The 26516-nt window shown below is 41.7% G+C and overlaps 1 protein-coding gene across 1 annotated transcript in view; it reads left to right on the forward strand.

The window, feature by feature from the left end:
* LOC138268219 (FH1/FH2 domain-containing protein 1-like) overlaps positions 1-26516 on the forward strand; it is a 1001023-nt gene that overhangs the window by 259972 nt on the left and 714535 nt on the right. The window contains exon 11 of the mRNA XM_069217669.1: positions 6561-6665. Coding sequence (XP_069073770.1) covers positions 6561-6665 — 105 coding nt within the window. The remainder of the gene's footprint in view (positions 1-6560; positions 6666-26516) is intronic.

Here is a 26516-nt window from a genome sequence, read left to right on the forward strand (position 1 = left end):
CAACTTGGCTCCTTTATTGTTGTGTTTAGTTTGGACCAACACTCATACATATTTTAATAGAGAAATCATTGATGATTTTCTCTCTTGTGACCTGCCATACAAGATGCAGTGGTAGTGCTATAGTAAAAAGATGTGTAAGATTATAGACAGACCAGATATGTTCCCTAAATGATCCGAAACTAACCAAACTGGATAGATCCTGGATTAGTAAGTGTTTTTTTTAGATCTTATACAGAGAGAAAGGGAGGAGGTGGAGTTAATTATGTTCCACGTCTGAGGGTACATTTTGATCCAGATAACAGCTGTCATGGAACTACATCTGAAAATAGTCTAGCACACCTGGGACAGAATGTTATTGAGCAGATTTAGACTGAGCTCTATTACATCTTACTCTATTGGAAACCGATGAAGAAATTGTTATTGTCAGTCTTAAGGGGCACAAAAAGTGTCGGCCAGCCCTGTTGTACTTACAAATGTTGAATTCCCTGCAGGTTTGTTTTGCTGTTAGCTCCCTCCTTAAGTTTACTGTAAGTGAGAGTAAAAGGTTTCTTTACATATCTCCCTTTTTAATGTTTTTAATTGCTTGGTGGATAACTGTTTATTGTTCTTTAAAGTATGTATATACTCTTTATGATTATTTATTTTGATTAAATAAATCTATTGACTGGTTTGATGTACAGGGAATAACCACTACTGCTAGTGAGAGGGAAGTGGGACTCAAGGGACAACCTAATAAACACTAGAGCCCTGACATCAGGGAGCTGTGTTTATTGTTTATTACATCATTCACTTTGTGGTCATGTAAAAATACTACTTTTGTCATAAAAAGCAGTATTTGACTGGGCAGTCATTTATTGCTACTATTGAATATACTTTAAGTTGTGAACCTCTGTTCACCCCTTTGTCAACCCCCTGAAGAAGCTTTGGGCTGCTTAACCTTCGCTACCACTGAGAGTCAAGTGCTGAAGGGGTTCTTGGCCTAGTTGCTCAAGACCAATAGTAGGCCGGGCCCCAGGACAAAGGCCTCAACTCCTACGGTTGGGCCCACAAGCTCCTGCTTTCCCCATGGTCTTTTGGACAGGGTTCCCCGCACCTCCCTTTACCCAGCATTGCTTTGTTTTTTAAAAACATTAAAAATGCAGTTATTTTATTTCAAAAGAATGTGTAAAGGCGTGGTAATGTACAGCTTGGTAAGGGTTCTAAACACTCAGCTGTCTGGTACTTACTGTGTGTAATGTTTGCATTGTAATGGTCCTGCATGCTAAACGCTTTGTAAAGGCTGTTTCCCTTTAGCAGTTACAGCAATATAAATGGTTCAGTTTATTTTACACATATTCTTTTAGTTTTGTTAATCCTGCACTCAAACCTACCCCTCGACATAAGAACTTCCAACTTGTGCAGCATATTAGGAAACATCCTCTCCGGAACAGTACCCATAACTGGAGTAGGCAAGTCACCCATTCCTGTAATAGGTATATCGTTCCATTTCACAGACAACTCTTCATTTTCATGTTTTTCTTCATTCTCCCCAGTTCTATTCCCTGTGAGGACTGCCTCTAACCCTGTGCCACTTTCATCTTTGGTCACAATACATCTAACATTAGGAGAAAACTTGAAAAAGTATTGGATCTCTTTGGCATTCTTGAGACCACAAAAATGTTCTTTGTTATTCAATAATTGTCTTATGTTCAAAGTCTTTTCAGCAAATTTGTACACAAACACTGAACATAATTTTTAAGTTCCCAAATACGTTCTTACATCATCTTCGGTTTTGGAGAAAGTACCTTTTTGATAGCCTCCCCTAGTCCTTTTTTTGGTTTGGTACCTTAGCACCCATTTCATGTCCCAGGTAAGTACAGCAAATTTGTGGTAGTTATACTCGACTGTTAAACCCTTTTTTCCCAAAATCTTTAAAACTTCCATCAACGTTATGTATCATTTTCTCTTTTGGTTCTACACAAACCGAGAGTATCATCTTGAACAAATATGACTCAGCGCATGCCCCTAAAATCTTATGCATTAACATTTGGAAAATTGCTGCCACTGAGGTTGCCCCTAAAAGTATCTTTAAGAACTAGAAACATATCACTGCTGTTAACCTCTTAATTCTAGGATATATGAACACCTGATAACATGCTGCCTGGAGGTCAATTGTGAAAACCTATTTAATTACTTTTGAGTTGGAAACAACCCTTTGATGTTTGGCCCAGAAAATCTCAGTATGTTTACATGAAGGTGTCTTAAGGTTGATCCACAGTCTCACTCTCTTTGGCTTGCCTTTCCACAAATAATGGGAACATCTTTTTGATGATTCAACTGGATCTACAATCCTGCACTGTGTTCAGTCATTAGGTGACATCATATCTAGAGGTGATATGCATGGCAGTGGGGAGTCCGACAATGTTGATATTAACATCCAGTAGTGGAAGAAGTGTCAAAGGTGTGCCTTGACAGAGATCTCCTGGAATGGTGTGGATGACGTGAATGCCTTGAATGAGATGAGAGTCTCGAACTGTGATGATGTCTGCACAGATGGCGTGACGTGAATGAGTTGTGATCCTCTGAACTACTGGTGCTAAAGGAAGAGGGGGAGGGGGAGGGGGAGGCGGAGGTGGTGGTAGAGGCACAGTCAGCGGTGGTGGAGGAGGAGGCGGAGTAACTTGAGGAGATGGCACTGGCAGCGGAGAGCCAGGTGCAACTCATGAAGGGGAGTATGTCCTCGAATACTCAGAGTCTGGAGATGTATAGATGCGCCTTCTCTTGCGTCTTGCCTCCTGGAGTTCTGAGGAGGTTGTAGAACTTCTTGACATCATTCTATCTCTATGCTTTGATGTCGACCTGCTTATCGATGGCGATACACGTTGACGCCTCAACGTTGGTATCGATCTCGATGTCGATCTCCATCTCCTATGGAGTCTTGACGGTGACCTGGTTGATGGCGAGTGTTGCAGTGATGCCAGACTCCTCGATGTTGATAGAGATCTTGTTGCTCTTGACGTCAATGCTTTATGTCTCAGCGGCGAACGAAGTCGCTTCCTCAAAGGCAAATGGTGAATGGATAGCGAACACATAGGGTCCATACCTCTCCATGATGTCGATGTCCTCCACATGGCTCGGGACCTTCACTGTTTTTCAGCTGTTTTTTGTCTGGAATGTTTACCAGATACAGTAGATAGAGTTAGAGGTGTGAGTCTCTCCTCGCTCTGAGATCCCTCTTACAGGAAGCGTCTGTTGTCTTCTCCTTTCCTCTGTTCCATGGAGGCGAATCTCCTCACAATTTCTGAGGGTTCGCCTAGAGAAGCTCTTGCAATGTTGGCAGGACCCAGGAACATGTGTGTCTAGTAGACAGAGGATGCACACCTCATGAGGGTCTGTCTAGGCCTTCTTCCTTCCACAGGATGGACACTTATCAAAAGAGAAGGCATTTTTAGAGAAAAGACCCTTAAGTTCTGTCAGGAAAAGACAGAAAATGTTTGGTAAAGATTAAAAACGTCTAATAAACCAGTTGTCACAAAATTTCTGAAGTGAATTTTGAAGAAAAAAGCCAGATTTTGGCCGAGCTCAATGCTCCAGGGTCCTGTCAGCAGGAGCCGGAAAAAAGAACTGAAGCAACTGTCACCTGCTCAGCATGATGGGATACTGGTGGTCTCTGGCTTCTTAAAGGCACAGCCTCTATTTCCACTCATATAATGGCAGCCTATGGTGCTACACTGTCCTGGCTTGCTTCATCTCTCTGTTACCCCAAAAATGTGTTATTGAAAGACATTTATGCTGTTTCTGTACTAAAACACCATCAAATGTTATACACATGTAATCTACCGGCCCCTTTTAAAAAAATTAAAGATGAAGAATTGGGCCATTGTAGCCTTCTCCTATAGGCTGCATTATGACTTTCTCTCCTAAGTGACTCTTCAGGCCTTACCGAAGAAAGACGAACATCTCCACTTAAGAGGATATATAGTGAAGAAGTGCTCTGGCTCCCCACACTTGGGTGGGGCTAATCAGTGCTTATGACTATAATTGAAATTCCCCTAGGAGAAAACTGGAGTTACAGCTAAGAAACTATTCCATCTTTTACTGCATGTAAGGTGTTTTGCACTTACACAGCTGTAACTAACACTTTCTGCAGTATATTTATCTTTACACTACATCCTGAAAGACTTTCTTGTTTTTCTCACAATACCCTCCTAGGGATTGTTTCTCTGTTCTGGATACTTGTAGCGTTCTTGCTTAAGTTCTTTACAGTTTCTTGTTTTTCTTTTTCTTTTATTTCCTTATCATCCACACTCTTGCTTTCATGCACTTCTTGGGACACACCTTCCAGTGAGTTATTATACCTGGGTACAATTGCTATCACTTCAAGTCTGACTCACTATTCGCCCAGAACCTGTCTTGTATATTGTGTTATTTGAATGCGTAATAATCCGGTCCTTTATAAACTTGTCATGAATGGTTCTAAAGCAGCATTTAACTGCTTATTCATTCCTGATATCCCTTCCTTTCTTTAAAAAAACTAGTCCTCATTGGCATTCATAAATACATATCCTTGACCTGAGTTTTTTTTGTTTTTCCATTTATTTATATAGGCTCACACTCCCTAAACCCAGGCGATGCAAACTTTTTCTTTTTTTTGGTGCCACTCCATGTAATTCAAATGTCCTGATGGACTGTAAGGAATGTTCTGTGCAATCTGTGGAGCTTTGTTTTTTGGTAGTGGACATTTCGCTTTGAAGTTCAGCCCCTCAGAGCTCCTTAAACATTCCGATATGTTCTTCTAACCCCCGAACGGTACATTCTCCATGTCCTTTTACTTATGTCTTTCCGGGATAAAGCAGTTTTTAACTTCTAAACCAAGATTGTAAAGATGCGCCTTAGAATTGTGGAGTGAGTGGATGATGGCCAGTGTGAAAGATGGTGCTCGGAATGCTTTAGAAGTATTTACCCATTACCACTACATTCACCAGCGCCGCAGTATAAAGATCTAGCCCTGTGCTTCAGCATTCAAAAGTGAAGTGCTAACAATGAGAGTTTGGGTGCAAATGTCAAACTATATATCAAGAAATATTCATTCAGCTCCTGCCACTTCTTAACTGGTCCTCCTTGTAAAGGAAGAAAAGTTTGAGGTGGGGAAAGATTCCAAGTTTGTGAAGCATATGTTTGAGCACAAGTATAAATATTTCATTTTGTTGCTGAGCTGAACTGCGACTTAACTGTGCTTAGCGTAAAACACATCAAAACTTGGTTAACGAAACCTACCTCAAGGAGATTACACTTTTCAACGTAATATCTGTTTGCTCCTATCGGTGAGTAAACTAAATGGCGCCGCACAAGGCCGTGAATTTGCGATGTTGCATTATGACAGTGGGGTTTTATGAAGGAGCACGTCAAGAAAGTAGCGTTTCTGCATCTCCTGCAAGACGCATTGTGTCCTGGAATTGAGAATAACGAGGGCGCAGAGAATGTGTCTCTAGGGATTGAGTGTGCAGAGTACACACAGGTTGTGGTAAGTCCTTGACAACGGCCTTGATTTACCATGCCAGTACTCACTTTTGATACAGGTGTACCTCACACTGATTACAAATCCCTGAGGTTCTGTTGCTCCAAAAATGTACTGGTGACCATCACCTAGAAATTAATACATTATTATATTTCCAAGCTTCTTTGTTGTTAGACTTGTACTTAATCACTGTGGCGTATCTTCAGACAGCTCCTAGAAGATTGGTGTAAAACTTAAAAGTAGTTCTTTGTATCAACCGAGCGTTGTGACTGTTCCTCCACTGACCAAGTAGGGCCAGTTTATGTCGAAATTGTGAAATAATATCTGCTTCTTAGTAAGCCGACTTTATTGCAGCCCTGGCCATAGATGCTGCTGCTTGCTACCTTTGCACACCACAAACTCCCCAGTTTTAAATCATAACACTTTCAGCCCAGAACCTACAATATTGATGTAAAAATCCACTATGTAATATATGCATTACTATAATCATAGAACATACACACTGAGGCTAACTCTGCATTGCGCTAGCCTTCTACCCACAGCTAGCAGAAACACACAATAGAAGTGCTGGCTTGCATGCCACTACTAAGAGGAGTAGAATTCCAGTGTCAGAAGGACAAACATACTCCAAAGAGGCTTGGGATGCCCCAAAGACCCGTGACAGAGAGGTTAATTGATCCTAAATTATCTTTTCTGTGCTTCTAAAACTTTTACTAAGGGATCCAATCGCTAGGTGTATGGTCGTGCTGATTGATGATACTGACATACATCACTTGGGACGTGGTTTTGGCGAGCTGGCATCCTTCTTCATTCCTCACTTTAGGTTATAGTGTTTTGAAGAGGCTGGCTACTTTGCTTTGTGGTGCACCTTTAAATTCCCATGCCTCTGGGCTTTTGACAAGTGTCAGAAATACACAATGCTAATATAAAGTAACAACTTAAAGACGGTCAGTCGCTTGTGGGAATTACTAGCAAATACTGTGTTTTTTTTTTTTTTTTCAATGATAAAATCATATGTTTTCATATAATGTAACACTTACCAGATTGAACTGCTTGTTTTCAGATTCTGTGAGGAAAGAGTACCTGCGTGCAGCCTGGAATCAAATGTGCCACTTGTCTCTCAGTCACATGACAAAGAAAACAATATTGGAGAAAAAAGCATCTTCAAGTAAGTCCTTTTACTGACTTAAAGATCAAGGAATGCATAATTCGGTAGGAGTGGGATGTGGGAAAGGGGTAAAAAAATGGTTTTGCCGCTCACCAGTTAGGTGGTTGTTCGGTGGCCACTTTTACAGCATGGTATCTCCGCCAGAGGCACATGCTTGAACGTTCCAGCCATGCGGTGTATAATTTCAGTGTACACGTTATCCAGTTTGATAATGAGGATCTGCTACCGAACCTAATTTTATATTGCCATCAAACCATATTATGTCCGAACTTAATAGCTATCCTAGCGAGCATAATTAATCTGAACCATGTAATCCTTCGCCATGGATGACTTCTCTGCAGTCTTTTCTGCGAAGGGAAATTCCATTTGCATCAGTTTCTGACTGTTCTCCACATAAGCTATGACCTTTAACTAACGAAACGCAAAGTTAAGACTCGTATTTTACAGTCACACTTGGTGTGCTCGGACAGTACCCGTCCCAGACAAATTTTTAAAGCCATGCTTACACTTGCTCCGTGGAAAGCCCCAATTCGTTTTCAATTTATGGATTCGCAGGCTTTATGCTCTTTGATTCACACGCACTTGGACTAAACTGCAAATGTTTTTCTCTTGTATCTGATGCCTGTTTTTTACCAGTGGGTGGTATATTATGTGCAATATTTTGGTTGGGGTATACGCTGTGCATTCCCCTCATCGGCTCCACCTGTCCTCTGTTAATCTCAAAGCTCACTTTCTTCTTTCTTTTCCTTCAACCTTGTACTGATGTCTTATCCCTTTCTTGCTTTTTCAGCTGACATTGTTCTTTGTCTCCAGTATGTTTTCTATTGAAGCTTCTTCACAGGTCGATGTCTCTGTGCTGTTCCGTGCCACCAGTCTTTTTTTAATTAAAGCAATATGTATTTTTGTGTACAAAATAGTAAAATAAGAACGATCACTTAGGTATGCAATGCATTATTTCCCGTGTATGGATTAATATTATACTGTAATCCTTTTTCCACATCAGCTCAACTTTAACATTATACTGTATTCAGACCCATAATTGCATTTTCTGTGTTTCACACTTAGGACTATATATCTTCCACTGCAAGAGAACTTAACTTGTACAATTCTTGCAGTCTCACCCATATGTCGAGTTTATGACCGCTTATCTACTGCCCCCATATTTTTTTAGCAAACTCTTGAGAACATTCTCAGCCGGTATATGCTATTAACTGTGCTGCAAAGCGTCAGCCCATGTTGAGGTACCATGATTCAGTTCTATCTGTCATAGGGCTTCTCCAACCTCAATAAATGTTGGGATGTGCTACCACCAACAGCACATTAAGGAACAATTTGTGATTTTTTGGGAGGTCACATTCGACCCTGATACTTGATAGCACTATTGGAGGACAAGTCAGAAGAGTAGCTAGAAGGTCTATTTTTTTTTTTTTTTTACTATATATATACTTTATTCGACCATGGGTCATAAAAGTTACACATTAAATTATACAAAGAAAGTGCATTTGTTTCATTATACTTTCACACTGGCATAAAATAGAGTTTAGAATAAAAATAGCTTCTATAGGCCATGGCCTACTATAGTCCACCATTGTTCCCGATACATAACTTAACATTTAGATGCCAAGATTTCTAAACATCTGCTTCATAGTGTTAAAAATAATACAAATATTTAAGGCTCTTAAAACAATATGAGGTGGTTTCAGATTCAAGTTTCCCAGGAGGTACCATCACCAAGATAAGTGCAAGCTATCAGGCCCATGATTTAAGCTTTAGAGTGCTGAGTTGATGTTACATAATAGTACAGTTTCTTGGTAGTTTTGGTGGCATACTTTAGTAAGGGCGCCTGCAACCGGCACAATCGTATAGGCAAATTTAGGCACTGTCAAGTCATTAAAAACACAAGCACAATGTAATAAAAAGCTTATATAATAACTTAAAATGGTTATCAGATTCATGTTAAAATGGCACTAATGCCAGACAAGTGCATAAAAATAGCTCTTTGCGGCTAACACTAGTGATACAGTAGCAGAACCACAAAATGATTACCCACGTATTATCTAAGAAAAATCTGTTCCAAAGCCCTGTCTAAACCACATGGTCAATAATTCATCATCATCATCATCATCATCAACTTTGTTCGATCCATGACCATAAAAGCACATAAAACAAGATAATAAATAATTCTTAAGGAATAAATAAGTACACATCTTTAACTTGGTGTAAAAACATTAGGACAATAACTTGAATTGCACATGTGGCTCTAAAACTTATCTATAAAGGGATGGGACTTTAAATTACTTTTTGGAGATGGCATCGTATGCGCCAAGCTGTTGCTAGATACTTGCTTACTGAGAGAATTACATCGGTTGAATTATGGCTTTTTAGAACCCGTAGAGCCAAAGAGCAGTTCTTGAATCCCATGTCCCTGCAAATATTGCGAATCCATTTTAAACGTGGAATCGCATAGGCTGGGCAGAAGAACATGAAATGCTCAATGGTTTCGAAAGTACTGCCACAGGCAGGGCATATATCGGGAAGATTAGTCGGCCCCCACCTATGAATCAGTGACAACAAGGGCAAAGAGCCAAAGCGAAACCTTGCATATAAGCTCTTGCCCTGCGAATCCGGTATCACATCCAAATAGGATTCAAACTTTGGGGACCATTTAATATCAATGAAGGAATTAGTTAAGCGACCATGGGATTTGTGAGTTATGTAGTTATCCTTAACATAAGACCAATAGGTTAACTTTAAAACGTTTTTGTGCCGTCTCTCTAATTTATGGGGATTTTCCCAGTAATCGCCCAGACCCAATAGCCGGAGCCAATGGGCCACATGGCGAATCCAGGGAAGAGTATTAGCGTTTTGGCATTTCAATAGATCGAGTAGTGCGGTCTTGTATATATCTAGTTCGGGGGTTATCCACAACCTAATCCAATAGAGGAGAGGTCTTAGAGTAGCTAGATCTGCTACTCGGCTTAACCCCAGATCTAGAAATAATGGGAGCAAGGGTGTGGTACGTGGACATGCAATTAAGGCCCTTGCAAAATTGTTTTCCCCCACACTGATCTTGTTACAGTTAGCGTAACCCCATACCTCCGCTCCGTACAGGGCTGCACTTTGAGCCTTAGCTGTGTAAATTTTTATTGCTGGGGAAACTACTTTTGTAGAGGTGCTTTGATAGAAACGCAATATAGATGAGGCTCTGTGTTGTAGGAGCCCTGCACTTTTTGTAATCTGCTCTTCCCATAATAGTTTGTTAGTTAACCTAACTCCCAGGTAATCTATAGAGCTTACTTCCTTCAACGGTACTCCCTCAATATGGATGGAACATTTTTTCCTAGGTCCCTTAGATAACACCATCAGTTTAGTTTTGTTAATATTAACCTCCAACCCATGATCACTACAAAATTGGCTAAACCGGTCAACAAGGGTTTGCAACCCCATTGGTGTCTTAGAGATGAGAAGTGAGTCATCGGCGAAAAGCAAGATGGGAATTTTTTGTGTATTCAGGGAAGGGGCATCATTCTGGCCTATGGACACAGCCTTTACTACTTCATTAATAAATACGGTAAACAGTAGGGGGGCTAGCACACAACCTTTGCGAACTCCTCGTCTAATTGGGATCCGCTCTGTCAGTTCGCCTTGTTCACCCCACCTCACTTGGGCATAGGTGTTCTCATGTAGTCGTTTTAACAGGAGTAAAAGATCCTCTGGGACTCCCAATCTACCCAGCACTTCCCACAGCTTGGCTCTTGGGACCAGGTCAAAAGCTGATCGCAGGTCTATAAATACCACATACAGGCATTGCTTGGCCACAAGAACGTATTTCCAATGCAATATGGCTAATCGAAAGACCTGGTCTATCGTGCTAGTTTTTGCACGAAACCCTGCCTGTAAATGAGAAAGGATTTGGTGCTTCTCGACCCAATTGATTAGCCTCTGCAGAATTTGTTTAGCAAATATTTTTTGTAGGTTGTCTATGAGGCTAATTGGCCTGTAGTTAGCTGGAAGATTAGCATTTCCTTTTTTATAAATGGGTATGATCTCTGCCCCCTTCCATGTATCTGGAATTTGCCCCCCTGCAGCTATGCTCTTTGAGATGGCATTAATATACCAGGACCAGATGGATGGTTCCGATCTATAAAGATCTCCAGGGAGCTTGTCTGGTCCAGGTGCTTTGCCAGGTTTTAGGCTAATTATAGCCTCAAGGGTCTCTTCTATTTTAAAGATGAGGCAACCCTGGGGGACACACTGAGCCACCACTTGGAGGGCCATGCTGGAGTTTGATTCCAACAATTTAGTTGGAGAGTGGACCACATTAGTGTCCATTGGGCCTTCTGGTAGGGCATAAAGAGTAGTAAAATGCTCTACCCAGCTTTCTGGTTGAATATGGTTGCTGGGACAGCTCCTACCTCCATTTTCTCTTTTGGACAGAAGTTCCCAGAAACGCTTGTTATTCTTCTCTCTGGAAGCATCTAATAGTTCCTGCCACAGGGAATCCTCCCACCGCTTTTTAGCGTTAGACAAGGTTATTTTGTATAGAGACCTGGCTTGTTTAATTTCCCCCTGGGAGCCAGACATTACTGCTACTCTTAACCCGGACTTGTCCTTTGAACACCTCTCATCAAACCATCCCTTGCGTGCCCCTTTCCCTTCATGTGGCTTAGACCGCCTTGTTTTATAAAAGAACCCCCGTAGCTGGGTAGTCATGCTGTCATGTATTTTGAGAATCTGAATATTCCCTACAGCCTGATCTTCATACTCAGCCAAACTATTTAAGAAAATCTGATATATTGCTCTGATGTGGTGGGGGTTGGACATCACTTTTGGCCAAGTAATCTTGGTAAATTTGTTGTTCCAGCAAGGTGGCGGAATTATTGTAGCATAGTTGTTGAGTGTTCTCCTGAACATTTCTCCAGAAAGGGTAAGGAGCAAGGGGAAATGGTCACTATCACATCTCACTTCTACTTTCATGTCTACCAAATGGGGCCACAGCCTAACATCAACCAGGAAATAATCGATAGTGCTTATCGACATGCCCCTTTTAAAAGTAGGTGCACTATTCATATCAGATGGAGTTCTACCATTACAGGCCCTAAGGCCATGGTTTAAACATAATGTGGCTAATTGCATGGCCACCCGAGATTTTTTACAAGGCCGGGTAATAGATAATTGTGGGATCCCCCACTGCTCATCTTCTTCATCTGTTAGACCACTTATGAGAATAGAAGGCTCGAAGGTACAATTAAAATCTCCAGCTATGATTAGGATAGTTGAGGGGTGGAGGCTTCCTACAAATTCGGACAGAATAGCCAGGGTACGGGACTCGGAGCCATTTGGGACCGATCGTATATAAACATTAACAATAACAATTGATAATCTTCTGTTGAACGTAATACACATGGATTTTAGATCTACAGAATCAATTTCAAAAAGCTTATGGTCGCACTGCAAGTTCTTGTTAACAAGTAATAGGAGCCCACCTTTTGCCCGACCCCTCCCCTTCTCTGAAGGTATAGCAGATGCACTAAATGAGAGAAATCCATCAATATTAGTAGCATCCTCCGCCCAGGTTTCCTGAAACAAACATATGTCTATTTTTTTAATAAAAGAGGCCCATTCATCATCATCTAATTTCTTTGCCAGGCCGGCAATGTTCCATGACATGAGTTCTAATGTACATTTGTCTTGATTTATCACCACGCTTGAGCATCCAGCCTCTACCGCGCTCGGGTCATTACTACAAATGTTTGATGATGGTGTTTTATCATCCCCCATCAAATGTGGGGCCTTGGGGCGGGCTATCACATTAGTTACTAGGTCAGTAGACAGTCATACAGGGTTAGGCAGCGGCCTGGGATTAGCTTCCTTCCGTGCAGCACCTCCACGGGAATTAATTAAACCATCGAAACTTGCCGGTCCCATGGCTGGTCCAGAATTATGTGGGTGTAACATGAATCTTATTCCCCCCCTGGTTGTTGCGTTATCCAAGTGGGTACGACAATCAAAGTCCATTAGTTGTGACACCATATGCTTGTCTTCAAGATAAATAGTTATTGTGTCAAAATTGGTCCCTGTGATGCTGCATCTCCTGGCCGATATTATGTCAGAGCGAATAACAGAGAGACAACTTCGTCGGGAGCGTATCCAGTGTATGACTTTGTTGATCAGGGAGGCTTGGTTCTCAGCTAACCCTGGCGGTAGTTTTGGTACATTGGTCAAATAGATTTTATTAGTTCCCTGGCTTGTAAGCAGGTCCTGGTCTTTATTAACTACACTCTCGATATTATAGCGAGAGAGAGTGATGTTATTATAGGGGATCTTGTGTGACTTGCTAGGGGTTTGTGTAAAACTGGAATCTTGGACAGTTTCCGGTGGGTCGAATCTGCTGGTCCTTCCTCTAGCTCTATCACTAGTTAAATTACTTGACCAATTACCTTGATGGTCTCTGTGTCTAGGTACATTTGTAGACCTCCTTCTGGGCCTTGTAATGTCGATATTAGGATCACAATGGTAATCTTCCCTCTCTTGGAGAACTGACCCCCCTCTAATGGGGAGACAGGAATTGTCCCTTAACTCCGTCCCCTTTATTGGGGCAGACAATGGGAAAGCTTCTTCCCCCCTGGCCTCCCCACAGACTTTACAAATCCCTCCACAAGCACGATTGCTCTTCATAAGATCTATTAGTACTAGAACCAATCCCTTAACTTCATCGACTCTCTGAAGGACTGTAGCCAGGTTGTCTCTACTAGCTGCTGGTTCTTTGCCTTCAGACTCGAACTGGGGGAACGATGAGAAAACACTAGGATTGGGTGTTCCAACTGCTGGCTTGCACTTGGACATACTCGTGGGCACGGGCGGATCCTCTATTGCTAATAGAGGTTCAAAGCGATTTGTACAGAATAAACTAGGGACCACCTTGATCACCGGAGTCAGTGGTAGGAGAGTTGGTGTATGTGGTACATGTTGGAGACCCCACTGGGATACCGGAGGACTCAGTATGTTATGAGTGGGTTTTGGGAAGGGGCCCCTACAGTTATGCGGGCCCCCATCTCCATCAACCCCTTTTATGTTATCTATAGAATCCCTTAACCTCTTCTTTTTAAATAACTCTGGGATTTTCCTATCCTTAGGGGGGCCTCTCTTGGAGTTATTTGCCCCTATAGTTGTTTGTGTACCTAACATAGACTCAACTTCTTTAACTAGAAGGTCTATTTCATCCAGTGGGTTAGACCCATTGGGTGTACCTAGATTCGGGGGTCTACTTGGGCGTTTTTTTGCGATTTTAGTACCCTTGGATTGTGCTGGTAGGTCTATAGCCTTTCTTTTCCCCATATTGGGTAGATGCCCGTGAGATAAAATATACACAAATACAATGGTAAAGGAAAAAAAAAAAAGAAGAGAGGGAAGGCAGCTCCCTTTCTTATGAGTTCAGTGTCCTGTCACTGGAGTAACTGGCCCTGCCTCCGGTCTCAGGACGGGCGGAAAACAAAGTTTAGAGACTCCTGCCCTGGCTGCTCCTCCCCTCGAATGGCGCACTTCTATATATTTGATTAGTGGAGCCCTCCAAATTGCGTCCAAATTACAGTTACAGTGGGACAAGTTGGAGGAGGGACTAATCGAGGAAGGGCTTAGTAAAGAATAGGCTTCTCAATTCAGAGATGTAGAATAATGCTATAGTCTATACACTCAGACTTAACAAGCTGATCTCTTACTGCAGGTGAAAGAGAGGGGGCCCAGCCCGGCCTCCTCCGGTCTCTGACGGGCTAAGGACGGGCCCGCCCTTGGCCCGGGCTTCGCCCGCGCGCGTCCCGCGACGGCGGGAGCGCAACGAAAGTTTTAAAGGGCTCCTTGCCCTGCTGACAGGCACCTCCTCCCGGCTCCTCCAATGCGCTTCCCGCGACGGCGGGAGCGCAACGAAAGTTTTAAAGGGCTCCTTGCCCTGCTGACAGGCACCTCCTCCCGGCTCCTCCAATGCGCTTTTAGCTAGAAGGTCTTTTATATTTCTCCAGAATCCCTGGACAATAGAACGTTGAAGTATTGTGTGGTGAAATATGCTATCTGTTCACTTTCTTTTATGCATAGGTCAATGAGTATTTTCCCAAACCTCATTGGCTGTGGTCTTGTATAGTAAATTCTGTGTATTATTTTCAACAGCACCAACCTGATGCTCCCCTTTATTTTCATTTCTCTGGGCTACAGGTGTACCTCCTAATCTGAACCTTCCATTCGGCCCAAACATTAGTTTTACTTTTAAATTCAGTGTGCTCAAATTTCTTACCGCAGCTAGAACGCTATGAATTGATAGTTTTGGATTCTTGTATTGCCTGAGCCCTGGGACGCTGAGTTAGTAGAACGTCTTAAGAAGCCTTGTTTGTCAAATATATTCCTCTGCTGAGAAAGTGCATATTGCTTGTGCCAGGGCCACTCAGTCTCACACACCGCCTGGATATTTCATGGGTTGTGTGAAAACACTGGCCACTCTAAAAAGACGTTTTGTAGCAGAGTCAAGTCTCTGTGCTGGAAGACTTCCAAGGACATGTCATGCACAGATCTTCAGGGTGCCACTGTTGTATAGGGAGAACCTCTCCTCAGGCAGTGTCAGTTATGCCCTAGACCATCCTACAGTTCCAATTAAGTCACCAGGATAGGAGTGGTCAACTTTACTGACTTGCAAGATTTTCATGATTAATCATAGCATTTATCACTTATTCTGCAGAGCTGGAGGGGGTTTTAGATCACACGGAGTTATGCATTTTACCTCTCCCTTTAGACCAGTTTACAATTTGAGATGTTTTTTTTAATAAATAAAACTTTATTGGTTTATAGGGATATCACATTAACAGTACATTACTCAGCATGTGAAATATGCGAAAACATTTATTAAGCTGCTGTACAAAGAATGGATTTTATCTATATAGAAAGCATACATGAGGAAGAAGGCAGCATCTCGAAGTGGCTTTAAAAAACTGACCAATTAGATCATTTATATAAAAAAGAAAATTATCTTAAACAATAACACAAACAATCCCTGAACTGCTCATTTTTTTAACTTTTAGATGAGATACTTTTTTTCATTACTCAGAATTCTACATCAAGCATCATGTTGTTTTGCAATTCACACTCTCCATATGCATATGTACAAACATCTTGAACACCCATACAAGCACAATAGCCATAGTCTTGCCCAATAAGCGTAGAAACCAAGGACTCCCTATACAGAAACCATGAAATGTAGTAGCATCACAGATGGGCAATCCAACTGGCTCCACCCAGCAAACCACAATGCAGAAAAAGTAAAAAAAAAAAAAAAAAGAAAGGGGGGGGGGGGCGCACCCCAGAGTTATTTTGGGTCCATAAAGCTAATATATAGGCCTCTGTAGTATATATATTAAATGAGCTTGATAGATAGTCCAAAAAACAGTTGACACCCATATCCAGAATCTAGTGTGCCCTCCAACCCCCTTCAATGGTCCTATAAAGTGAGAAGTGTATCAAGTGTCCCTGTTCCTGGAGGTATTCAAGGCCAGTGGCTCCCATAGATCAGACAGCATAGCCGATCAGGCTCGTAAGTCATCCTCAAGCCTATCGCCCCTCCAGACGTGTGTTATTTGTACTTCCTCAGCAGTTGCCTGTTCAGAGAAATCTTTCAACCACGCCAGACATGTAGGGGGTGTCAGGCTGAGGCAGCAATGGCTATGTGTCCGTTCGCCAGTACCAGCCCATGGAGATCCAGCTTCCTGCTCAATTTTGTCCTCTCAAGAGAAGGAATTAGTCCCAGTAGCACTTGTCGGACCGCCATCTGCGCATCCCATCCCAATGCCCCATTTAAGTTGGCCTATATAACTCTCTAGTAGGAGGATAAGAAGGGACATGTCTACACCATATGAAGAGTTTGAGATGTTATGGTAACTAGAATAAGTAGTTACACCATAAAACTATTTCTGCTAGCAGTTTGAATAATGATAAAAATATATATATTTTATAAAGCGTTTTTAGTGGAGTGCCAGCATAATACAAACACAATTAGGAATGCGGCACTGGGACACTATTTAAATCATTTCAAAAACGTATTCCAAATTAACTACTTGGAGAAACAACTAATTTCTTTTAGGGTTGGACTGGACAGCTGTGGATAAATAACTGCAAAGCGGCCAGTTGTGTTAGAAACTATAGTTGTGCTTTGGGGAGTTCCGAATTTTCAACCTTTCATTAAGAATTGTATCTCCCCTCTGTTTTGAATGCGAATTTATAAAAGACATTGTTTGAGCAATACTTTTTGGAATACTCGAACTGAATGAGAGGGGGTTACAAATAAAATAATATAAAATAATAAGGAAACTCCTCTCTCTCAGTGGTGAACCTTTTCTACAATTGCACTATATTTTATTGAGGCAAACTTGTGGTGGTAGAGTGGATCAGAGATATTGAGAATCCACAACTGGTAGTCCATCAGCTTTTTCACCGATAAGGCTTACTTCTTAGAGGTGAGACGAAAAGAGAAAACCAGCAAGCTTTTTTCTGCTCTCATGATTGACACTAAGGGAAGGATGGACAATTCTGCGAATGGTGGGTCAGAACTTAAGCTGCAATTACTTCACAAAAAAAATGGAAAAACTGTCGAGGAAGGAGATCTCTAAGTGGTGGGAGATTGCATCTTTACAAAAATACATAGATGTGGAAAGAGTACAGAGAGGTCTGAGAATATACACTATACCTACGTATGAAGATCCGGACCCTGATATGCTTGAGGAGTGGGCGGAAAATTCAAAAATCAGTTCGCTGAACATGATGAAGATTTTAATCAAATATGTGATTAAGGACAGGAAAAAGATTCTGGAAGAGATTGAGAAAGTTTCAACAGAGATTGTATCATTGACTTCAGAGGATGCAATAGAAGAATTTAAGAAGAACTTGGAGAAAAAATTAAGTAATTTTGAAGGAGATATTATGTCCAAGAAACAACGCAAGTTCTTATGAGATTTGAAAGATTACCAATCGGGCAGGATCTTAACCTTCCATCGTAAATATGATCACAAGTATGCGGAAAATGATAAAGAATTATTAGTTGAGAACAGCAATAGGGATTTCACGTCGGAGGTGGAAAGGAGTGATATCTCAGACGGGAACCAGTCCGATGTTTCTGATTCTCTTTTGGATAAAGGTCTCGCTGTAGATAAGAATGCAAGTAGGTCTAATTTTTTAAAACAATTTCGCCTTCTAAATCAGGGAAGGACAGACCAAAGAAAAGAAACATTCCCACAACGGGGAAGAGGTCGAAGTACAAGAGGCAGAGGGAGAGGGAGAAGAACCGGGCAGCCAAGATACGGGCAATGAAAAGAAGAACTCAGGCAAACAGGTGTAACAACCAGAGCCCGGAAAATGATGTGACAACAGTAGTGAATATATAAAAGCGAATACTAACTGAACAAGAAAGGAGCCTCCTGTCATTAGGCCTGTTGTTCTGCCCCAGAACGGATTTTGACTATGCACAGACAAGAATTGATCTTTTCCATCTGGTTAGAAAAACTGAAATTAAAGAAATGGTACCATACAAAGATCACTTCAGAGGTGTTGGGAAGTGACAAGCACAATGTCAGCACATTAACCATTTCTGATGTGGAGGTATTGCATACGTTGTCAAGCTTACATGATGGCATTGAGGCTCATGAGGATCCTGTATTGAACTTAGTGGACTTGGGCATTGAACTGGATTGCTTATGTCCTAGTATGTTCAAACCGAAATCTGTATTTTTACCAGCTGTACAATGTGAAGCGATTGATGTTTTTGAAAAGGATGTCATTAAGCAATTGAAGAAAGTGAGATATCAAAGGAGAATGAATGAACAACAGAATTTGACTAAGGTACAAAGTGAGGCCCTCCAAGGTTTGAAGGATGATAGCAGTATTGTAATCAGACAGTCAGATAAAGGGGGAAATGTTGTTGTTTTGGATAAGGATGCTTATTTAGCGGAAGGATTGAGACAGGTGAATGATCAAACTTGTTATATACCAGTAAATCTGACTGATGTCAAAAAATCCAACACTCAATACTTTGAAATGTTGTTGGATTGGAGGGATAAAGGGCTGCTCAACTGGGAGGAATATTATTTCCTCAAATGTGACTCACCAGTAATTCCCATTCTGTACCTATTACCGAAAATACATAAGAGCATTGTGAATCCCCCGGGGAGACCAATTGTTTCTGCTATAGGGTCTCTCCTGGAGAACACGTCTAGGTACATTGATTACTTTTTGAGACCTTTTGTTGAAAGTCTTTCATCTTATATTAAAGATACAACACAGTTTTTAAGGATTATTGATGGAATTGAATGGGAAGAGGATTATCTCCTTTTAACGATGGACGTTACTAGCCTGTATACTTGCATCCAACATGATCTAAGGTTAGTAGCAATTCGGCATTTTCTAAGGGCAAGATCACTTTCATTTCTGATGCATACGGAGATGATTTGTGATATGATCAGTTTTTGCCTCAATAACAATTTCTTTCTCTTTGATGACAAGCTGTACAAACAAACACAGGGTACGGATATGGGAACTTGCTTCGCACCAAGTTACGCGAATCTGGTGATGGGCTGGTACGAGGCGCAAATATCCACCAGCTCACCCGACTTTGATGAAAGGGTTATTTTATGGTGTCGTTATATAGACGACATCTTTGTGATTTGGAAAGGTGATGAGACTTCGGCTAGAGGTTTCGTAGCCTTTCTCAATAACAATGACTATAACTTACATCTAAGTGATCAGAGTAGCAAACAACAGATTGCATTTCTTGATGTGGAAGTTATAGTCCAAGAACAATCATTAAGGACCAAACTCCATAGAAAATTGACGGCTGGTAACAGCATATTGAATGCAAACAGTGCCCATCCACCAAATCTTATTGCCAGTATTCCCTTTGGGGAATTTCTAAGAGTCCGCAGGATTTGTAGTACTTGGGAGGACTATCAGAAAGAAAGTGACCATATGCTCTCACGTTTTCTAGAGAGGGGGTATAGGAGCAAAATGATTCTTCAAGCTAAAAATAAGGCGGATAACATAAAGAGAGAGAATCGGATATACCCGAGAGTGGATTCAGATGTAGGTGATCAAAAGGTAAGATTTATTACAACTTATTCTAATCAGTCACAGGTCCGGAGAAAGATTCTGAACAGGAGTTGGCATATACTACAGAATGACTCCACCTTAGGTCGTACTATCCCGGCGGCGCCTGCAATTACTTTTCGTAAGGGTAGATCGTTGAGAGATTATCTCAGCCGCAATAGAATAACTAGGGATAGTGTTAGAGCTATGTCCCTTGATCACTCTGTGGGCTTTTTCTGTTCCAGACAATGCAAGGCATGTAAATATAGTAACAATTGCCTTAAAGTATTTGGGGAGAATGAGTATTGGACGTATCAAATTCGAGGACATTTCAGTTGTAATACAGATTTCTGTGTTTACTGTCTGATGTGCCCCTGTGGGAAACAGTATGTGGGCAGCACAATACACAAGGCTTAAAAGAGGGTTCTTGAACACATTCGAGCGATTCGCAATTTTGATCAAACATACCCAGTGGCAAGACATTTCCATGATAAACATAATGGGGATGAGAGGTTGTTGAGTTTTGCAGTCATGGATCAGATTAAACCCAGTATTAGGGGAGGTAATAGAGAGAAGAAGATGAGGATTTTGGAATCAAAATTGATTATCAGACTCAACACCCTGAGCCCTGGGGGTTTAAATTCAAGTGAGGAGATGATTGTGCATTTAGGCTAATTGAAGCTGCTGGATATGTATATTTTTGTCAGTTATTCTAATTATATTTCATTTATTTTTAGTGGGTTTTTTATGGTAATTTTTTTGTGATAGATGTGACATTGTGGGAGGTGTTTTGATATGTGGTAGGTAGCAAGAGACACATTTGTACACATGTATAGGAATTGTTTTGAATATCAATATAGGGCTGTCAAGGTACATTCGTATACTAATGTGCATCTATATGTTTAGGAATACAATGTTATCCGATATATACTATGCTTTACAGTTTGGGATTATCTTTTGATATTAACAGCATTTTAAATATTTAAATCTTTAATATGGAGGTCAGTTAAATGATTATAATCAATTAATGGTCAATGAGAGTAATTAATGGGGATATTTTAGGAATATAATGGTATCCAGTGCATACTATGTTTGAAAAAATATGTTTTGGACCATTTTGGATATTAATAATTAATATTTAATATTTAATGAATGTAAAAATAATTTTTTGACCATTTTGGATATTAATAATATTTAATATTTAATGTTTTATGTGTAATATGCAAGTTATTTAAATGATCATAAGGTTTTTTGTTTTGTTTTGTTCAACACACCTTTATTTGGCTATCAGCCATAAAAGGATAGTACAATCAAAAGAAGCATCATTAAATAGCAGATAATCATATAAATACTAAAAACAGTTCCATAAATAACAGATGGTGCTTCTAAGTTCAATAAATAGCAATCAATTATCATCATTTCTTACACTAAAAGGGTTAAGAATTTCTAAAATTAGTGTCCTGCCCAATGGAATACCATTGTTCTATTAGCTTTCAGATAGAAAGCTATTTAATCATTTTATAAAAACAATTAATAAATATGGAGTAGTATTCCTAAAAACAAAAATAACTATATTCTTCCTTTATATAAGGAATTTAATTAATTTATGTACAAAGAGAGTAAATAATGTGGATAATTTTGTAATCGCAAGATCAGTTTTGGTATAGTCGATGGGTCATTCTAGACTTTCCAAGATGGTGCTGACACTCGCACACTGTGGGATAGTTAGGTAACCTGATAGTCCTTCTTTTATTTTTGTCCTTATGTGTATGCTGGGTGTGTTTATATAGTTGGTTTGTGAGACACTCTCAAATGTTACGTGATCAAGGCTACGGCTGAAACGCATTGTTCTGGGAGGAAGTATTGGTGAATAAAGCATTTTGGACTTCCATTTGGTGTCCGGGAACTCTCTGCATGTAACAGGAGGATTGTTGGCAATATATATATATATATATATATATATATATATATATATATATATATATATATGGTCATGGTCACACGTGGTGTTTGGTAAGTATGTAGGTATGTAGGAGGGGAGTTATTTGTGTGCTTTTTATCAGTTTGTTATCCTGAAAGCACATTTGTTTGTCCGTTATACTCTATATTTTAACAGGAGGTGGCCATTTTTTGTATTTCACCATAGCATGTCAGCTGGTATGTATTAAGTGGACATTTGCATGATGTGGTTCCATAAGCTATTTTTTACAGAGCAGCATAGGGTGCTATTCTAGCTCAGGAGATAGAAAACAGGCGATTTGGTCAGGAGCTGTCAACAAAACATGTTTTTTAAATGACCTTTCTGTCTCAGCTCATTAATTGGAGACAGCTTATCACCAAAGGTCATACACATCAGACATGTTCGGCCTCAGAATAATATTGATTGGGACAGGTTTCATTCTGTTCAAGGTGTCCTCACCAAAGAGGCTAAGTTTACTGGTCGTTCAGCAGTTAATTTCAGTACAGCCATGTGAATCCTGTTACTTTAAACTTGCCAAGGATATTCACGCAGTTTAATGTGCGCCCACTCACACAGTGGGATACTTATATCCAGTTTGTATCCACAGCAGTAATAACATTAACAGGGAGGCTTTGTTCACATGTCTGTCTAGAGTAATATATGCGGTTGTGGCCTAGGTTTGCTGTGCCATCCAAGAAAACTGTAGACAACTCTTGTTCCCTATTAGTAGGGGAAAGTAGTACTTTCATCAGACTAAAAGTGATGTAACTTCCGTGACGAGATTTCCACATCCAGGTTACATGACTGCGTGGTTCATGTGATCTGTGGTGTGGTCACTTTGGGTGTGATATCAACTTAGTCATGTGACTTGTGGTGTGGTCAGGTGGGGTGTAGCATCACCTAGGTCATGAGGCTGCTGGGGTGTGACATCCCCTTAGTCAGGTGACCGATCATATGACGGTGGTAATGTCACAAGTGAACCCTGACCTGGAAGAGCAGGTGACTCTGGTTGTGACATCACCTTAGTCATCTAACCACAGAAGATCATGTGACTAAGATGGGATGTAGAGGTGTAGCCCCCCCCCCTCAGGGTGTCTAAACATGCCCGGGCTTGTTGCATACCCTGACCCCTAAAGACCATGTGACTATGATATGATGTAGAGGAGTGCACCACCTTTTGGTGTAGGGAAGATGTATAAAGAGCTCCCTGCGCAGTGGTCGCCAGAACCCTGTGCTCCTCCTGGAAAGAAATCCTGCTGCTATTATGAAGCGGTGCAACTACATCGCCAAAAATACACCTGAAACAAACAGCTTGAACACCATGGCTAAATATTACCAAGGCGTAACACCTACACCAATGGCCCAGTCTTTGCTGCTGAGTAGTTCTAAAGACACAGGTCTCAACGTGATAGGTTTTAATGAGGAGTTGTGCCTAAGGTTTGCAGATCTTAGACTCAATGAATTGCCGGGGCTGATATCCCCTATTAAAGGATCCTACAGCAGCGTGGCATCCAGTAATGAAGCATCGACTTGAGCAATTTCGATGGTCGAAGCAGAAGGATCTTTAACAGCTCCTAACTAGCCTCTGTATGAAGATATGTGGTCTCCAGCCCCATTCGTCTTCTGAAAGTGTCATCATGCGAGGAAGAGATACAAAGGGTGTCGACCGATTCACAGTGGATCTACAGGGTGGGAAAAAGTTCTGAAATGGAAGGAGAGTGGGGCTACGAAGCAAGCCTTAGTCAAATGGAGGGTTTGGCCTGAGAAATTTAAAACTGGGTGCAGGCTAGCTCTCTAAGGGTGTGTGAGAATAAATCGCTCTACAGAAGAAGGTGAAACAAAAATATGGAGAGAGTCATTTTATATCACCTTACCTTCCAGTGCTTCGAAGGCTATGTCCCCTGACAATGACATTTCAAACTTTGCAATGAAACTGTCCAAATTGGTGGACCTAATAGGGGACTAGGTGACAGCTGTACCTGAAATTCAGTTCCCCCCAGGGACCAGAATACGTTTACATGGGTGGAGGCCAAGTTTACTATACAGCGTGTATCTCCTCATAGGCTTTCCTCATGGATACTACCCCAATGCTGCTGCAGTGGTTGTGGCCATCAACAAATTCCTTTTCAGCATTGACACATGTTCAGGTATATCTAAATCACATCAGAAGGAAGGTGTTTATTAGAACGTCCAGACTCAATACAGATTTTTTCTGCACAGATAAATTAAGCAGGGTATTAGGAGCTGTACAACATATAAACAGCACGATGGAGCTGGACTCAACGTGTCCTGATATTAACAGTGGGTTCGATTTGCTTTTCGTATATACTGATAATACAGAGCTGCAGAGGGTGGGAGATAGTTATTCCCCCTTTTTGAGGTGGGTAGCAGTGAAGGGTGAAAACAACATGCTGGTAAATATTCAGTATATCAAGCGCCACCATGTACCGATTTCTAAAAAAAACAAAAAAAAACAAAACACTTTGATACTATCTCCTTCATGATATTGGACGCCCCTTCGAAACCGATTTTCTTTACATACGGCAAAGTGATTGTCAAGATTAATTTAAGGCCGCAACGTGAAGCAAACGTTAAAGAAATCATCACAGTGTTCATGAAAACATAGAGCAACCCCGCTCTGCACAAGAGTATTACCGACACCCGGCTGGATATGGTGGACTTCCATTCTTTCAATATGCCCCGGTTATGTATGGCGGGGCTTCTGAGTTTTTTTCCTAGTTTGTTTAGAAGAGCTGTGTCTTTCTTGAAAAGAGGTTATGAAATTGCAAAAACCCACGTTAAAGCGGCTGCCACAAACATTGCCTAGGATGTGGTAGGGTCTGTGACTTTGGCGGTAGCCTATCGAATGTACAGACAACCCCAAAAAGGAGCTGGGCTATTGTTCAAGCATATGTAGGAGGCTGGCCTGGCTTGTAGTGGGTATCTAAGCTACTTACACCTTATACCAGATCCAGTTATCCCTTATTAGTGAAATGTAGACAGTGTCTAGCAGCTTAGGCTGTCTAGAGGTAGCTGTAGCAGAGCAGCTAAGGCTGAACTCGGAGACATGCAAAGCTCTTGCAATACCACTATAGTCACACAGTACTTATACACAATAAAAGGCAATACTCAGTTATACCAAAAAATAAAGGTACTTTGTTTTAGTGACCCAAGGCCAAAAATATCTTGGAGGCAATACTCCTACTGGAGGTAAGTATTATACACATTATATACACTAGTAACCAAAATCAGGTAAGTACACAGTAAGAAAATAGTGCAAACAGTAAAAAACACAATAGGTTGCAATAGGCCTAGGGGCAACACAAACCATATACTAAAATAGTGGAATGCAAATGACGAATTCCCCCCTAGGCAAGTGTAGTGTGTAGAGGGACGCTGGGAGTGTAAGAAAACACCAAAGGTAAGTAAAATACCCCACCCCAGAGCCCAGGAAAACAAGAGTAAAGTACAGCAAGTTTCCTCAGGACACACTACTAGTCGTGAGGAAGAATTATGCAAAAACCAAGCAAGAATGCAAGCAACCGACAATGGATTCCTGGACCTGAAGACCTGTGGAGAGAGGAGACCAAGTCCAGAAGTCGATGAAGCGTCCAGGAAGAACAAGAGCCCCTGCCATCATGGAAGAAGGTGCAAAAGTGGATTCTCCGGTTGGAAGAAAAGTACAGAAATGCACCAAAGAAGATAGCTGCGGGTTCCTGCTTGGTGCAGGAGATGTCCCACCTCAAGTTGTTGGATGCAGGCTGTTTGCGTCGCTGGATTCCACCAAGAAGCCTTGGTTCACGCAAGAACGCGCTTTGCGTCAGAGAGGAGCTGGGGGTCTCAACTCAGACTGAGGCGCCAGAGGGGGCTCTCAGCACTTAAGAGAGCCCACAGAAGACCAGGGAGCAGCCACGGGAGTCTCAGGACACGGGGACAAAGGAGTTGCAAAGTGCTGTCTTCGCAGCACTACACAAAATTATCCTACACCGCCGGAGAACAACTCAGGGAGCTGAGCTTCGCAAGATAAAGCGCTGGGGACTTGGGCTACGCTGTGCAGAATGGACTTTTGGAAGAAGTGCACTGAAGCCCAAGGAGCTGCAGAAGATGCGATGCACAGGGGTTTTATCTGGAACGGGGAGGCTAGCCCTTACCTCCACCAAATTTGGACAGCTGGACCTTTGGACAGTCAGGATCACTTCGGTCCACCATCTGTGTTCCAGGGATCATGCTTGTCGACAGGAGAGGAGTCTCAGAGTACCAGTCGTCGTCGCATAGAGGTGCCTGCGGATGCAGGGAAGTAACTCCGTCACTCCACAGGAGATTCCTTTGGTGGTTCCAGTGCAGGGTGAAGACAGGCAGTCCTCAGAGCGTGCACACTTTGGAAACTGTTGCAATTGCTGGCTGGAGCTGAAGTTGCAGGTCACAGTAGCCTTCCTGGATACTTTGTTGCAGTTACAGTGGTTCCTGGAGCAGTCTGCGGTTGATCCAATGGTCAGAAGCTGAAGCAGAGGATGCAGAAGAGTCCTGGAGGAGTCTTGCAAACCGAATCTGAGGAAACGCCAAGTGGAGAGACCCTAAATAGCCCTGAGAGGGGGATTGGCTACCTACCCAGGTATGCACCTATCAGGAGGGGTCTCAGACGTCACCTGCTGGCACTGGCCACTCAGATGCTCCCAGAGGGTCCCACCACCTTGGAATCCAAGATGACTAATGCCAGGGACACTCTGGAGGAGCTCTGGGGACCACCCCTGGGGTGGTGATGCACAGGGGAGTGGTCACTGCTC

The sequence above is a fragment of the Pleurodeles waltl genome, chromosome 12 (genome assembly GCF_031143425.1).
Source record: "Pleurodeles waltl isolate 20211129_DDA chromosome 12, aPleWal1.hap1.20221129, whole genome shotgun sequence".
NCBI classification, from domain to species: domain Eukaryota; kingdom Metazoa; phylum Chordata; class Amphibia; order Caudata; family Salamandridae; genus Pleurodeles; species Pleurodeles waltl.